At 41.3% G+C, this 14,761-nt stretch overlaps 1 protein-coding gene across 1 annotated transcript; it reads left to right on the forward strand.

The window, feature by feature from the left end:
• The first annotated feature begins 533 nt into the window (after positions 1–533).
• On the forward strand, positions 534–14,302 carry LOC103278316 (A-kinase-interacting protein 1). The gene is made up of 7 exons (XM_008107114.3): positions 534–784; positions 4,894–5,038; positions 6,897–6,980; positions 10,110–10,223; positions 11,476–11,565; positions 12,441–12,530; positions 13,954–14,302. Exons 2-7 carry the CDS (start codon positions 4,904–4,906, stop codon positions 14,080–14,082), a joined length of 642 nt encoding a protein of 213 aa, XP_008105321.1. The 5' UTR covers positions 534–784; positions 4,894–4,903; the 3' UTR covers positions 14,083–14,302.
• Positions 14,303–14,761: the final 459 nt, after the last annotated feature.

Consider the following 14,761-nt stretch of genomic DNA (forward strand, 5'->3'; position numbering starts at 1 on the left):
CACCGGGACCACCTGTACTGGTTTCTGCCAGTCATCATCATTATTATTATTATTATTATTATTATTATTATTATCCCACTTCTTATCCATGCTATATAATTTTAGCCTGGCTCCATGCAATAAATCCATAGTATGGAGCCAGGGCAGTTCAAGTGGCATCAAACTGCATTAACTCTGCAGTGCAGATGCAATTTCTATGCGTTCCCCGGCCTATTACAAGCTTCCTTGACTCAAATGGGATTCTTTTTCTGAGGCCCCTTCCACACAGCTGAATAAAACCCCACATTTTCTGCTTTGAACAGTGTGGACTCAAATAATCCAATTCAAAGCAGATACTGTGGGAGTTTCTGCCTTGATATTCTGGGTTATAAAGCTGTGTGGAAAGGCCCTGGAACAGGATTGTTTTCCTCCTCTGCAAGGCCTTCCCAAAGTGAGTCTCGCTGAGTTCCACCGGACTTCAATCAGCGACCAATGGAATTGCCGCCTTCAGCAAAGCAGCTGAAGCGGAAGAAGGCGGGGCCAGGAGGCGCGCCCATTGTGACGCAATAAGTCGCTGTTCCGATTAACGCACTACTCCCTCCGACACGGCTCGCACGGAAAGCTCGCGCGTGCCTTTACAGCTGCAGCGACAACCAATGTAGTAGTGACGTCAGCAGCTTTGCTTTCAGCCATTGGCGCTTCCCGCGGGAAAGATGGGCTCATAAGGCGGCGTTGAGCGACGGCTCTTTCCTTTCGCCTCTTGCGTTGCTTCTGACGGCTGGCGTCCACGCGGGTTGGAGTCACGGTGAGTTCCTCAGGCGACCGGCAGGGGGAGCCCGGACACCTGGAGTGGGAGAGAAGTCCCGCCAAAAATGTTTACAGTGAAGCAATGGTGCTCAACCTTCCTAATGCCGGGACCCCTTAATACAGCTCATGTTGTGTTGACCCCCAACCATAAAATTATTTCCATTGCTACTTCATAACTGTCATTTTGCTACTGTTATGAATCGTAATGTAAATATCTGATATGCAGGATGCACTTTCATTCACTGGACCAAATTTGGCACAAATACCCAGTACGCCCAAATTTGAATACTAGTGGGGTTGGGAGGGATTGATTTTGCCATTTGGGAGTTGTAGTTGCTGGGCTTTATAGTTTACCTACGCTCAAAGAGCATTCGGAACTCTACCAACAATGGAATTGAACCAAACTTGGCACACAGAACTCCCATGACCAACAGGAAATACTGGAAGGGTTTGGTGGGCATTGACATTGAGTTTAAAGTTGTAGTTCACCTAAATCCAGAGAGCACTGTGGACTCAAACAATGATGGATCTGGACCAAACTTGGCATAAATACTCAATATGCCCGAATGTGAACACTGGTGGAGTTTGGGGAAAATAGACCTTGGCATTTGGGAGTTGTAGTTGCTGGGATTTATAGTTCACCTACAATCCAAGAGCCCCTTGAACCCCACCAATGATAGAATTGAGCCAAACTTCCCACATGGAACCCCATGACCAACAGAAAATACTGGTCTTTGGCAACCCCTCTGAACCCCCCTTGCGACTCCCCCCAGGAGTCCTGACCCCCAGGTTGAGAAACGCAGTAAAGGCTTGACTAAACATTTGGAGTGACTGCTGTGTCCCACGGATCAGGCACACCTTTTGCGACAAACAAGCAAGAGAGGTTCTCTCCATTCTGTCAGAGTGAGGATGGGATTCCTAGTAAATCAGAGAAAGGGAACCAGCAGGATACAGTGGTTTGAGCCGTAGACTGGGATTCCTTGGGCAAGTCCCACTCTCTTGGCCTCAGAGCAAATTTCCCAAGAAAACTCTGAGAAGACCTATGGTCTTAGCATTGGTATGGGTCAGAAACTATGTGACGACACTGAGCGACGGCCAAGTCAGAAATATGCCAATAGAGCACTCCTTTCTCCCAAGATAAGCATCTGTCTTCTCTGCCTTTGGAAGCTGTAGGAACTCCAAAACAAACAAATGAACCAACAAACTGTAATTGGATTACTGTAAGTTTTCCAGGCTGTATGGCCATGTTCCAGAAGCATTCTCTCCTGATGTTTCACCCACATCTATGGCAGGCATCCTCAAAGGTTGCCCATTACAATTTGTGAGTGAAATGAACTCAGCTGTGCTGCTTGTTAAATTAGATCTTGACCTTAAAGGGCACAGTGGCAATAGACTATTGTGTTATATCAGTACTTCAAAATGTGAAGTATGGCAATAATGCTTTCCTGATGTTTTTTAGGTATATTTCTACATTTCTGAATTCTCTAGAGCCAAACAGCAATCCTTTAGCTAACCTTTTGTTTTTTTTTTTTTTTAAGGAAAATGAAATCCTCTATTTTAAAGTGACAACACTGTCTTAACTATAGGAATACAACAGAGTTGCTTCTGTTATACTAATGCTTAATGCCTCGCAACTCCAGGGATTCTTGGAAGCAACTGATTATCTGGATCCGGCACAGTCTGGCTTCAGACCGGGGCATGGAACTGAGACGGCCTTGGTCTCCTTGGTGGATGATCTCCGCAGAGAGCTCGACAGGGGGAGTGTGTCCCTGCTGGTTCTCCTGGATCTCTCAGCGGCCTTCGATACCGTAGACCACGGTATCCTTCTGGGTCGCTTCGTGGGAATGGGCCTTGGGGGTACTGCATTGTAGTGGCTCCAGTCCTTCCTTGAGGACCGTACCCAGAAGGTGTTGATAGGGGAGAGCTGTTCGGCCCCACAACCATTGTCTTGTGGAGTCCCACAGGGTTCAGTACTGTCCCCTTTGTTGTTTAACATCTACATGAAGCCGCTGGGCGAGATCATCCGGAGTTTTGGAGTTCGGTGTCATCTGTACGCAGATGATGTCCAACTCTATCACTCCTTTTCTCCAGCTTCCAAGGAGGCCGTCCAGATCCTGAACCGGTGGCCTGGCTACTGTGTCGGACTGGATGAGGGTGAACAAATTGAAGTTGAATCCAGACAAGACAGAGGTCCTCCTGGTCAGTCGTAAGGCCGAACAGGGTATAGGGTTACAGCCTGTGCTGGATGGGGTCACACTCCCCCTGAAGGCGCAGGTTCGCAGTTTGGGTGTCCTCCTGGACTCATCGCTGAGCCTGGAACCCCAGGGTTCGGCGGTGGCCAGGGGGGCCTTCGCACAACTCAAACTTGTGCGCCAACTGCACCCGTACCTTGGGAAGCCTGACATAGCCACGGTGGTCCAAGCTCTGGTTACATCTCGTTTGGACTATTGCAATGCGCTCTACGTGGGGTTGCCTTCAAAGACTGTTCGGAAGCTGGAACTAGTCCAACGTTCCACAGCCAGGTTATTAACTGGAGCGCCGTACAGGGAGCATACAACTCCTCTGTTGAAGCAGCTCCACTGTTAGCTTCCAGGCACAATTTAAAGTGCTGGCTTTGGCCTACAAAACCTTAAACGGCTCTGGTCCAACTTACCTCTCCGAACGTATCTCCCCCTATGAGCCGCCCCGCTGATTAAGATCTTCTAGTGAGGCCCTGCTCTCGGTCCCGCCGCCGTCACAGGTGCATTAGGCTGGGATGAGAGACAGGGTTTTTTCGGTGGTGGCTCCGTGGCTGTGGAACTCCTTGCCAAGGGAGATTAGGGAAGCCCCCTCACTCATGTCTTTTAGGAAGCAGCTGAAGACCTGGATGTGGGACCAAGCTTTTGGCCCATCCTAAGATACGGTTGATATAATCTGATGTATTCGTTGGATTAATGTGAAATTGAATACAGACTGGCTCTGACTTTTGGCCCAATGCTACTGACCCTGTTGTAATGGTCACACAGTGTTTTACTGTTTTAAATGGGGTATGATATTGGTTTTAAGTGTGTTTTTATGATCGTTTGTTTTACTATATTTTGTATTATATGTGGCATTAATCTTGCCATTATGTAAGACCGCTCTGGGTCCCCCTGGGGGAGAAGAGCGGTATATAAATTAAATAAATAAATAAATAAATAAATAAAATGAATAATGCATTTGTTTGGGATATCATCCAGTTACATCTAAAAGCCACGGATTGAGCCATGGTACAAGTGCCTCCATACCAAGTGATTTTCGTGCCTCACTTGTAGACTCTTCTTAAAGGAAACAGCTTCCAGACATTTTGGATGGGGGCTATTTTTAGGACAGACATTTATTTATTTCGTGTCAAAAGCATTGTATAAATAGGTATAAAACTGGTAAAATAGAGGAATCACACGCGGCGAAATTGTTTTAGACCAAAAATGGGCGAAAGTGAATGCATTTTCTGTAGCTTTAAACAGTTCTTCCTCTATGCATGAGGCAGGACATTGTGGGCAAGCATACAGATGCAGCGTTGTCTGTTCTGCTCCACAGTTTCACAAGGTGGAGGACTCTTCTAGGTAGTGCCATTTTGCCAGGTTGTCTTTTGATCTGCCCACTCCACTTCTGAGTCTGTTCAGGGACTTCCAAGTTGCCCATTCTTGGTTTGCCCCTAGAGGCAGACCCTTGTAGGGGGCCATCCAATTGGGATTTCCTGGTTTAGCTGCCCAGAGGGATGCCCTCTTTGTTGCTGGGGGAACATTTAGAGGAGTGGTGGTTCTCATGAAGCCTTTCCTTGTATTTGAGTCTACTGGGAGGAGATTGATAGCCATGCAGTGGTTGGCTTTCACAGTGTTCATGAGCCTCACCTTTTCTTGAAAATGAAGGACTTGGAAAGTATCCCATGTGCAATCTGTATGAACAGAATTGTACAAAACAAGTGGGCAAAGCAACTCTTGGTGAATTAATAAAATTCATTAGAGATGAATAGACAATTTAATTCCATTTCCTCTCTTGTCTTCTTCATATCTCTTTTTTTCCTGTTGACGCCATTTGTTGCAATCTGAGAAAGTGTACTGTTTATTGTCATTGCTTTTAAATCAGGTTGCAAAAAATGACATCCAATTCCCTAAGTGTTAACCATCGCATGCAACGCACAGCAACACTTGCACAGGAAGTTCTGGAACGGGCAAAATCACGAAAATTAAACTGGCCAATTCCTGGTCAGCTCCAAAGGAGGACCTTCCGGGTAAGAATTTTAAAAAGAAAAACCTTGAGATACTATGTTTGGGGTCAAAATAATTATATTGCAATGAACAGCCTCATGAAAAGCAACAGTAGCAGTTCTCCCTCAAAATGATGTGTTTTTCTAGTACCTGCCAGCTTTTACACCATCTCTGTTATTTTCAGCCATGCATCTTAAGCCAAGGTTAGGGAGCAAGTGGTCCTGCAGATATCCCTCACCACTGACAATATTGATTGGGGCTTAGGAAACTTGCAATCCAACAACATCTAGAAGGCTATATATTCCCCATCCTGATCTTAATGCTTTTCATTAAGTTCCACTGATGGAAGCCATGATAAAGTGAAAAAGAGAAAACCCTACACTGGGAAAGCTGAAACTGAATGGTTCACATGCACTTGTTTTGCCCTATTCCTCATGGGTGCTACTTGCTGCTATTTGCTTTCCCCTCATCATTCCTCACCATGGACCATGCTGGCTGGGGCTGATGGGAGTTGGAATCCAGTGAAATCATAGTGAACTGAACCTATGCTTTACTTACTTTCTGACTACAGTTCAAAAGAGGGTATGAACACTTTCATCCACATTGCCAGATCTCTTCAGTGTGTTGCTCACTGCTGCACAGACAACTTGAAAGGACATGCACACACACACACACTGGCCACCGGTTACCCAGAACAGATGTTTATCACAATCGCACCTGTGATTGTCTCATGTACCATCTGTCTGTTCTTCTACCGGTTACTTTTCTACCTACATCATGTTATTTTTGATAGCTTTTAACTAAAGACAGCAGTGAATGCAATAGAAAATATAAAGTGAAACAAATGGCAAGTAGGTGTTTTTTGTTTGTAAATTTCAAATATCCAGTTAACAGCAGAGTTTGTAAAACTGTTTTGAGAACCAGAAGCAAGAAAGAACTTCCAGATCTTCTCTTTACTTAATACTTGATTAGAGGTTGTTTTGTTTTTAGTAAAAAAAAAAAAAGATTAAAATTAACTATTTGAAACAAGTTTCAAAATCTTGTGCAGAGCTGCATTTTATGAGCCCCTACATGTAAATGCAGGGGATGATGGGCCCCTTTATCAACCCTAAACCTCTAAGCCATAATCCTACCATGTTTCTCAATGGAAACTCCCTGTTGAACACTGCTTCATGTAGCCTCGGAGTAAATCTGTGTAAAGATGGGTATTAAATTATAATGGAAGCAGGGAGTGTATATAGTTAGCTTCTTCCATTAAAGTCTGAATGCATCATGATGTTTGTTGTCTTTGCTCTTGGATTCAGGGGGACCAATATGCACAAATAGGCCATGGGAAGCAATGTTGCTTTGTGTAGCTGCTTTTATGGGGCAGGAGAGTGGTATGCTTATCAGTAGATTTGTCTTAGTCATCCAAGGGCAATTTGAAGTTTGCTGTCTTATATGGTACCAAAGACGGGAAAGGATGATGATGGGATCATAATGTTGGGATTAAAAGTATAGGGAGCTTTTAAAGACCCATCTAAGTTATTTTAGGAGGCTTTTAGAGCAATATAAGATTACATTGGCTACGTGAGATGGTCTGGGAAAATGAGACTGTCATTGATAACTGTCTTGTTTTCTAGTTTTTAAAATAAAATAAAAACAAATTTAGTGAGAGGTAATTCTTTCTAAGAAGCCTCTCTTGCAGTGAGTTGTGGATTGAACATGTTAAGACACAGTGTGGAAGACAATTCTTGAGGAGCTCTTATTCATTTTCTTATTTAGCTAGCATGAGGCAATTGTGTATAACAAGCTCTGCTTCTACAAGATAACACATTGCCCTTTTGTTTGTATAGTGTCATGTTTTCTATAGTGACATTACATTTTGTTTCATGAAAACAGGAAGGGGATGGTGAAGATGCATGTTTTGCTGCAGCCTTTGCTTCAGTTGCTGAACACATGGGCCACATCTCTGCAGCATGTGAGGTAAAGGGGTCTTGATGCGGGAACAACACCAGCTTTGAAGGGACCAATCTGTATAAAAGGTGAATGGATTGCTTCAAGGTTTGGAAGAGAATGAAATCCAGGGGGAGCTCCCACAGAATGAAATATCTTTTGCCAGTTCTTTTGAAAACCTCCCATCAAATTTCATAAAGTTCTTCAGACCTTCAAAGCAGGTGCTCCTGAGATACAAAGGGAAGGAATGGATAAATCATAGCTTCCTGTCTTTGTTTGTCAGCATTCTCCCATAAACAATGTTCTATGAATTTAGCCCAGTGACTATTATTAAGACTAGGTTTTAACTGAACTGTAGAAGAATATTTTGATGAAATTGTTAGAATCTGAGACTCAACATTTCAGAAAAAGCTGAGTTCTCATTTCTGTCATGGTTGTATTGGAAATTCCATTGTCAGGTCAGAAAACACTGACATTTCATGTCAAATCTCCCTCTCTGGCTTGACAGCAGTGTGTGCGAAAAAGATCTTGGAGTCCTCGTGGACAACAAGTTAAACATGAGCCTACAATGTGATGTGGCAGCTAAAAAAGCCAATGGGATTTTGGCCTGCATCAATAGGGGAATAACGTCTAGATCCAGGGAAGTCATGCTCCCCCTCTATTCTGCCTTGGTCAGACCACACCTGGAATACTGTGTCCAGTTTTGGGCACCGCAGATGAAGGGAGATGCTGACAAGCTGGAAAGCGTCCAGAGGAGGGCAACTAAAATGATTAAGGGTCTGGAGAACAAGCCCTATGAGGAGAGGCTTAAAGAGCTGGGCATGTTTAGCCTGCAGAAGAGAAGGCTGAGAGGAGACATGATAGCCATGTACAAATATGTGAGGGGAAGTCATAGGGAGGAGGGAGCAAGCTTATTTTCTGCTGCCCTGCAGACTAGGACACGGAACAATGGCTTCAAACTACAGGAAAGGAGATTCCACCTGAACATCAGGAAGAACTTCCTCACTGTGAGGGCTGTTCGGCAGTGGAACTCTCTCCCCCGGGCCGTGGTGGAGGCTCCTTCTTTGGAGGCTTTTAAGCAGAGGCTGGATGGCCATCTGTCGGGGGTGCTTTGAATGCGATTTCCTGCTTCTTAGCGGGGGGTTGGACTAGATGGCCCTTGAGGTCTCTTCCAACTCTACTATTCTATGATTCTATGATTCTATGATTCTATGAAATACAAAAGGGAGGAGGAAGTAGCCTTGCCAGGGTACTGAAACTCTACCATAATGTCCACTTTATTTTAGAGACCTTGTCAGGTGTTCCTTATATTTCTCCAGCCTAAATCCAGGGAAATTATTTGTGGATGTGGCCTGGTTTTTTTCATGCGTTTCATTACTACAACATTCTCAAGCCTTAGGGTGAGCAACCAAAGCAGTCCATAAATCATAATGAAAGGTCACTTCTCAGTGTGCGTTCTGGATTTGCCAGAGCATTTTGAATGACTTGGCTGTGTTTGGGGTAAACTGCCATAAATCCTTCCCATGTTCAATGCATTTTGGGGGTGTTTTTACCCATTTTTTGTTGGGGGTGAGGGTACTTTTTGGAGGCATATGTATCCTCTGAGCCACACTTTCTTCAGACCAAGTCCAACAGTATTGGCAAGGAAAATCCACTAACAGTCTCAAGAAACATCAGACTTCTAGTCAACAACATTTTATTGAATAGCCAGTTGGCCTTATCAAGCACAGACAATACAAACAACATACAACATACATCTGGTTCATTTAAAATAAAATACAGATATACAGGTATTTGCCAGCTTGGTGCCAATGTAGCTTGGCCATAGATGTATGCATCAACTATCCTCATCTCCCCTACAGTCAGAAAAAGAATATAATGCTCAGAAGCCAACCTGTTGAGAATAATGAAGAGAGACTTCTCCATCATAATCTTTCCACCTTTGCAGTCCAGGGGCAGCAGGGGGCAGCAGAGACTCTTCTAGGAGGTGTGGTTCGAGGTTGGGTTTTAGTGTTTTGTTTTCCATAAAGGATAGCATTGGGTAAAAATTCATTTCAAATAGATTTTGATCATGATGTACCTAAATTTACAGATTTATGCTAAGGACAGAAAGAACTTGTAATTTTTTAAAACACTGAACAGGTAAGAAACAGAAGTTAAGAGATCTGGTTTTGGCATTTTTGGAATTCAAAGTTTTGAAGTCCTGGATCTTCAGTTATGCCAATGCTGCAATAGAGTTTATCCAACTTCAGCTCTCATTAGTATGGACTCCACAGGGAAAGAGAGAAACCCTCCTGGACAAGCCGTCTGGAAGAAAACAGCAGATGATGGGGCAAAGCCCACCAATAGTCTTGCCAGTTCTGTGTTCATAGTTCTCCGTTCTCATTTGCTATTGTCCACTTAGCCCCCAAGTTTTCCCAATGAATGGTGGGTGGTGAAGCAATAGGTTCAATAGTTTGGAGCAGTGGTGAAGGAAAACTTTTGATTACTCTGGCTCAACATTGGTTACAGCTCTTATCAGAATTTATTTTATTTGTGCTGGTGATAGAAATGAAATTATACTTTGGAGCCAATGTGGGGTAGCAGTTTGGGTGTAAGACTAGGACACTGGGAGACGAGAACCATTGAAACCCGTTCAGTAGCCTTGGGTAAGTCAGCCTTAGAAGAAGACAGTGTGAAACTCCCTTTGAAGAAATATTGCCAAGAAGACTTGTGATAAAATTGGATAAATACAAAATGACTTGAAGGCAAACAGTAATAATAACAGGTTGTCCCTATTCATGCTCCTTGCTGTTAAAATCTAGGGAGGTCCAAACTGCAATCACTTTAGTGATTGAATGTGTCCTGTACAGTTTGGAAGAATATCTTTTCAGTTTGCTTTTGAAATGCTTCCCACAGTTTGTGAGTTCTCTCAAAGTAATGACAGTGATAGCTTGTAGTTGACATTTGTTGATTTTGCTTTCTCTCACTTTGAAGGTTTATAATGTGACAGAAAACAAAATTGACAAATGTTTCCATCCATGCAAGAAAAAAATGGTCACATCTTTGTAGAACAGACTCTGTTTCATACAATGTCATAGGTTTAAATTGTGCTTTCTTCAATTTAAATGTACTTATACTTCTTTGTTTAATCATACTTTCTTCTTCATTGCTCCTCAGAACTACTACTGCTGTGTGTCTCCACTTCAGTTTAAGGAGTGTGAAGTTGCCCATATCTTTAGATACCACAGCAGGCAAGCATCTGAAAATCTGTTGAAAGCATTTGAAAATGAAGTAAGTGTGCATACGTTTGAGAGGAGACGTGATGGCCATGTATAAATATGTGAGGGGAAGTCATAGGGAGGAGGGAGCAAGGTTGTTTTCTTCTGCCCTGGAGACTAGGGCACAGAACAACGTTTTCAAACTACAGGAAAGGAAATTCCACCTGAACATTAGGAAGAACTTCTTCACTGTGAGAGGGAGATGTTCAGCAGTGGAACTCTCTGCCCTGTAGTGTGGTGGAGGCTCCTTCTTTGGAGGCTTTTAAACAGAGACTGGATGACCATCTGTTGGGGGTGCTTTGAATGCAATTTTAAGAACAACAGATTGGAAAGGATATGAGGAATACAGGAAGAAAATAAAGATTTATTAAAAAAAACAAGAGTCAAGTCATAAGGTTATTGAAGACGAGAAGAACAAAGAATGGAAGACCAATTTACTCCTAAATTTTCCTAGGAGCTTCCTCCTCCTCCTCCTCCTCCTCTTCTTCTTCTTCTTCTTTTCTTAGGCATTCTCTCTTTTCTATTTTACAATACTGTTCCCCTACTTTATAAAAAAGAAAAGAAAAAAAAGATTTGCACATGGGATAATTTACTGGCTGACCACATTCGAGTTCAAATCATCTTTACTTGGAAACAGTGGCATCCCATGGCTTTCTTGGAGAGGGCTGATGAATCTGTACCGGTCATTAGAACTGTCGAAGATGCTGAATGTATTTTGTGGAATAGGTTCACCTTGAATAGCGCATTTAAAGTTCAGATTGAAACCTGAAGCAGATTTACCACTTCCTCTGGGAGAGAACCACCAGCTGTTACTGCTTAGAGATGCCGTAGTATGTGATTTGGAAATTCATTTCTTAGGAAACCATGAGATTTACAGTTACGGTTTGAATGTGGCCTTTAGACAGCTAAGAGATCGATCTTGTACATCACACTGTTTCAGAACAGACATTGATACTATGTAGTTTTGTAGGATGCATAACAAGGAATCTTGATCACCAACTCTTACTGCAACCTTAGAGTGCATCTATTAATTATCAGGATCTGAACATTTTTGGTCAGGATAATCACAGTAACCAACAACAATTTCTCTCTGTAGTGTTTGGCATAACAGCTATGGTTATATAGAGATATGTTATTAGTATTTTATGGCAAATGTCTTCATGTCATTCTTGATGTCTGTCAGCATTGATTTGGATTCAGTATGGGTTTTTTTTCCTGAAGGCTGACCTGCTTACCTCCAGCTTTTAAATTCCAATTCTCTGTAGGAAAGTAAACATGGTCCAATAGTGGAAGAACCTGGGTGTCCAGATACAGAATCATCTGCATTAGTTCCAGCTAAGACCTCTGATACAAAAGCAAGTATAAGTTTGCTTGATCACTGAAAGCTTCTATGGCTCTTTCCCCTGTGCGTTCTTGTACATCACACTGTTTCAGAACAGACATTGATACTATGCAGTTTTGTAGGATGCATCACAAGGAATCTTGATCACCAACTCTTAATGCAACTTTAGAGTGCATCTATTAATTATCAGGATCTGAACATTTTTGGTCAGGATAATCACAGTAACCAACAACATTTTCCCTCTGTACTGTTTGGCGTAACAGTTATGGTTATATAGAGATATGTTATTAGTATTTTATGGCATATGTCTTGATGTCTATCTATCTAATATCTATCCTCCAGAATACCCCACTACCTTATGACCCTGTTCGCTGTGGTTTTTATTTTTATGTCTTTCTCACCCCGAGTTTTAACTTAATGTTCATGTGGTCTGCCCTTGTTTTCATTGTCTCCTTGTTTTATTTTGTAATGGATATTATTTATTGTATTGCTTATTGTATTGTGATGTGTTGTTTTTTTATATGCTGTTTACATTGTATTGTTTTGGGCATGGCCCCATGTAAGCCGCCCCAAGTCCCCGTTGTGGAGATGGTGGCGGTGTATAAATGAAGTTTTATTATTATTATTATTATTATTATTATTATTATTATCTATTAATTATCAGGATCTGAACATGTTTGGTCAGGATAATCACAGTAACCAACAACATTTTCCCTCTGTACTGTTTGGCGTAACAGCTATGGTTATATAGAGATATGTTATTAGTATTTTATGGCATATTTGATGTCATTCTTGATGTCTGTCAGCATTGATTTGGATTCAGTATGTTTTTTTTTCCCTGAAGGTTGACCTGCTTACCTCCAGCTTTTAAATTCCAATTCTCTGTAGGAAAGTAAACATGATCCAATAGTGGAAGAACCTGGGTGTCCAGATACAGAACCATCTGCATTAGTTCCAGCTAAGACCTCTGATACAAAAGCAAGTATAAGTTTGCTTGATCACTGAAAGCTTCTGTGGCTCTTTCCCCTGTGTGTTGTATCCGGGCATGTCATTCTTTCAACAAAACGGACAGGATCCCTTCCTTCTGAGTCTGCTTCAGTGAATTGGAAAACATTTTAGAGCAATTATGGGGTGCAAGGAGAGGAAAGCTAAGTCCTACTCTATGGGATAACACTTGGTAAAACACATACAGTTTCCTAAGAGACTAAAACAGTCACACATTTATATGAAAAACTGAACTGTATGGGAAAACGGGGAGAAAATGTGTATTTTAAACTGAGGATTCTACAGATATACTTATTATAAATTATCCATCGAAAGTATGGCAAGCTCCTACAATTACTCCCCAGCTATTGCTCATACATGCAATACTTTCTTGGCAATAATATTCTCCTGTTAAAAGTATGTACTTACGTTTTATAGAATGCCATTTTGTGCTCACACATGCCTACGCTATACTTTTGGAAAACACACCAAATAATGGCTTTCGTTTTAGAGAGAAATATGAATTAGCAAGTAATAAAATTTTCACATCGAAAGTGGTAGAACATCGATTGTTTATAGGAAAGTAGGAAATGAGATGTAATAATAAAAAAAGAAGAGAAAATGAAAAGAAAAAGAAAAAAAGGGAAAAAAGAAAGAAAGAAAAAGGGTTTGTTGACTTCCATCTAACTTTAACTGGTTCTTCATAAGTTTTTATATCTATATATGTATATAAATTAGCAAAAATTGGTAAATCACCACATCCCCTTCGTCCTCATCAGTCCCTAAGATTGTATCTGATTCAGCAGATAGGGTCAAATTTCATTTGTTTTAAATAGTACTTTACCAGGTCCCAGTTGGTTTCTTTCTTTGGTAGACCTTGACTTGTGGATAACCAATATGTAAGTTTATCCATGTTCATCACCTCCATGATTTTATTTAACCATTCCTCCTTATTTGGGATCTCTTTTCGTCTCCACTGCCTGGCATATGTTATTCTCGCGGCGGTGACCAAATAGTTAAACAGGATCTCTTTATTTTTATCATGGTCAATGTCTAACATTCCAAGTACAAAATATTCTGGTTCTCTTTTAATTTTTATTTTTAAAATTGTTTGTATGGCTTCGTTTATATCTTTCCAATAAAGTTGAGCTTTTGGACATGTCCACCATAAGTGAAAAAAAGTGCCCGTCTGTTGCTCGCACTTCCAGCATTTGTCAGATGCATTCTTACAACATTTAGAGATTTTATGAGGGGTGATATACCACCTATATTGCATTTTTAGCCAATTCTCTCGCATGTCATATGCATATGTATATCTAAGGCCCTGGTAAGTAATGGCTTTCCTAATAGTTAAAACAGTTTTACCAGTGTTGATCTTTCCTTTGAAAATATCTTGACCTCCAAGTTTTACATGCAGGATATCTATGTTGAAGTTTCTCCTGGCACCTACAGCGTCAGCGCATCTTTGCATGAAGACGGAATCAAACAAACACATCTGCTGAAGATTAAGCCAGGAGAAAGTGTAAATTTGACTTTTGATTTCTAATCAAGGTAACTAATGATAGATATGTCAGCATCTGGCAGTGTGTTTTAATATAATCCCCTTTCTCTTGAGCATTGTTAAAATATTACCTTTTCAGATGTGAGCATTTTATTGTGCTCTTATTTTGTCTGTTTTTTATTGTTTAAACCATGTTTGTCTTAACTTAAATCATGTGTACTTTCACTTGTATGCTATGCAATAAATATAAAGCTTTATTTCTATACTTTGTAGTTTGTCTTACAAATTTCTGAAAACAACAGTTTAAACTGTTGAAGTGAAATGAATTAGAGCAGAAAAGAAAGCTTCACTGCAGTGTATTTTGTACAACAGGATATACACTATTTCCTCACAAGTGAAAACAGCTGGATGCATTGTCATTTGACTATTGGATGACCCAGTTGTGTATTTCTCAGCCTATTTATTTGGTTCTGTGGGGACCAATTTATTCCTGTCTGGTCTCATAAGTTCAGAAATTATTATGGCCCCTTCTACACAGCCATATATCCCAGGATCTCATCCCAGATTATCTCCTTTAAACTGGATTATATGAGTCTCCACTGCCAGATAATCTGTGATAAGCCGATAGTCTGTAATCAGATCCTGAGATATAGGGGCAATGTGAAAGGGGTTTATATGAAAAACTGCTTCAACTTTCTCTTGAAAGGTGGCTCCATTTGTTGTC

The sequence above is a fragment of the Anolis carolinensis genome, chromosome 1 (genome assembly GCF_035594765.1).
Source record: "Anolis carolinensis isolate JA03-04 chromosome 1, rAnoCar3.1.pri, whole genome shotgun sequence".
NCBI classification, from domain to species: Eukaryota; Metazoa; Chordata; class Lepidosauria; order Squamata; family Dactyloidae; genus Anolis; species Anolis carolinensis.

Excerpts from the sequence above, each read along its gene's own strand:
- LOC103278316 (XM_008107114.3), top strand. The coding sequence starts at position 4,904 with ATGACATCCAATTCCCTAAGTGTTAACCATCGCATGCAACGCACAGCA. Across the intron at positions 5,039-6,896 it reads TCCAAAGGAGGACCTTCCGG|GAAGGGGATGGTGAAGATGC; the intron begins GTAAGAATTTTA and ends TCATGAAAACAG. Across the intron at positions 6,981-10,109 it reads ACATCTCTGCAGCATGTGAG|AACTACTACTGCTGTGTGTC; the intron begins GTAAAGGGGTCT and ends ATTGCTCCTCAG.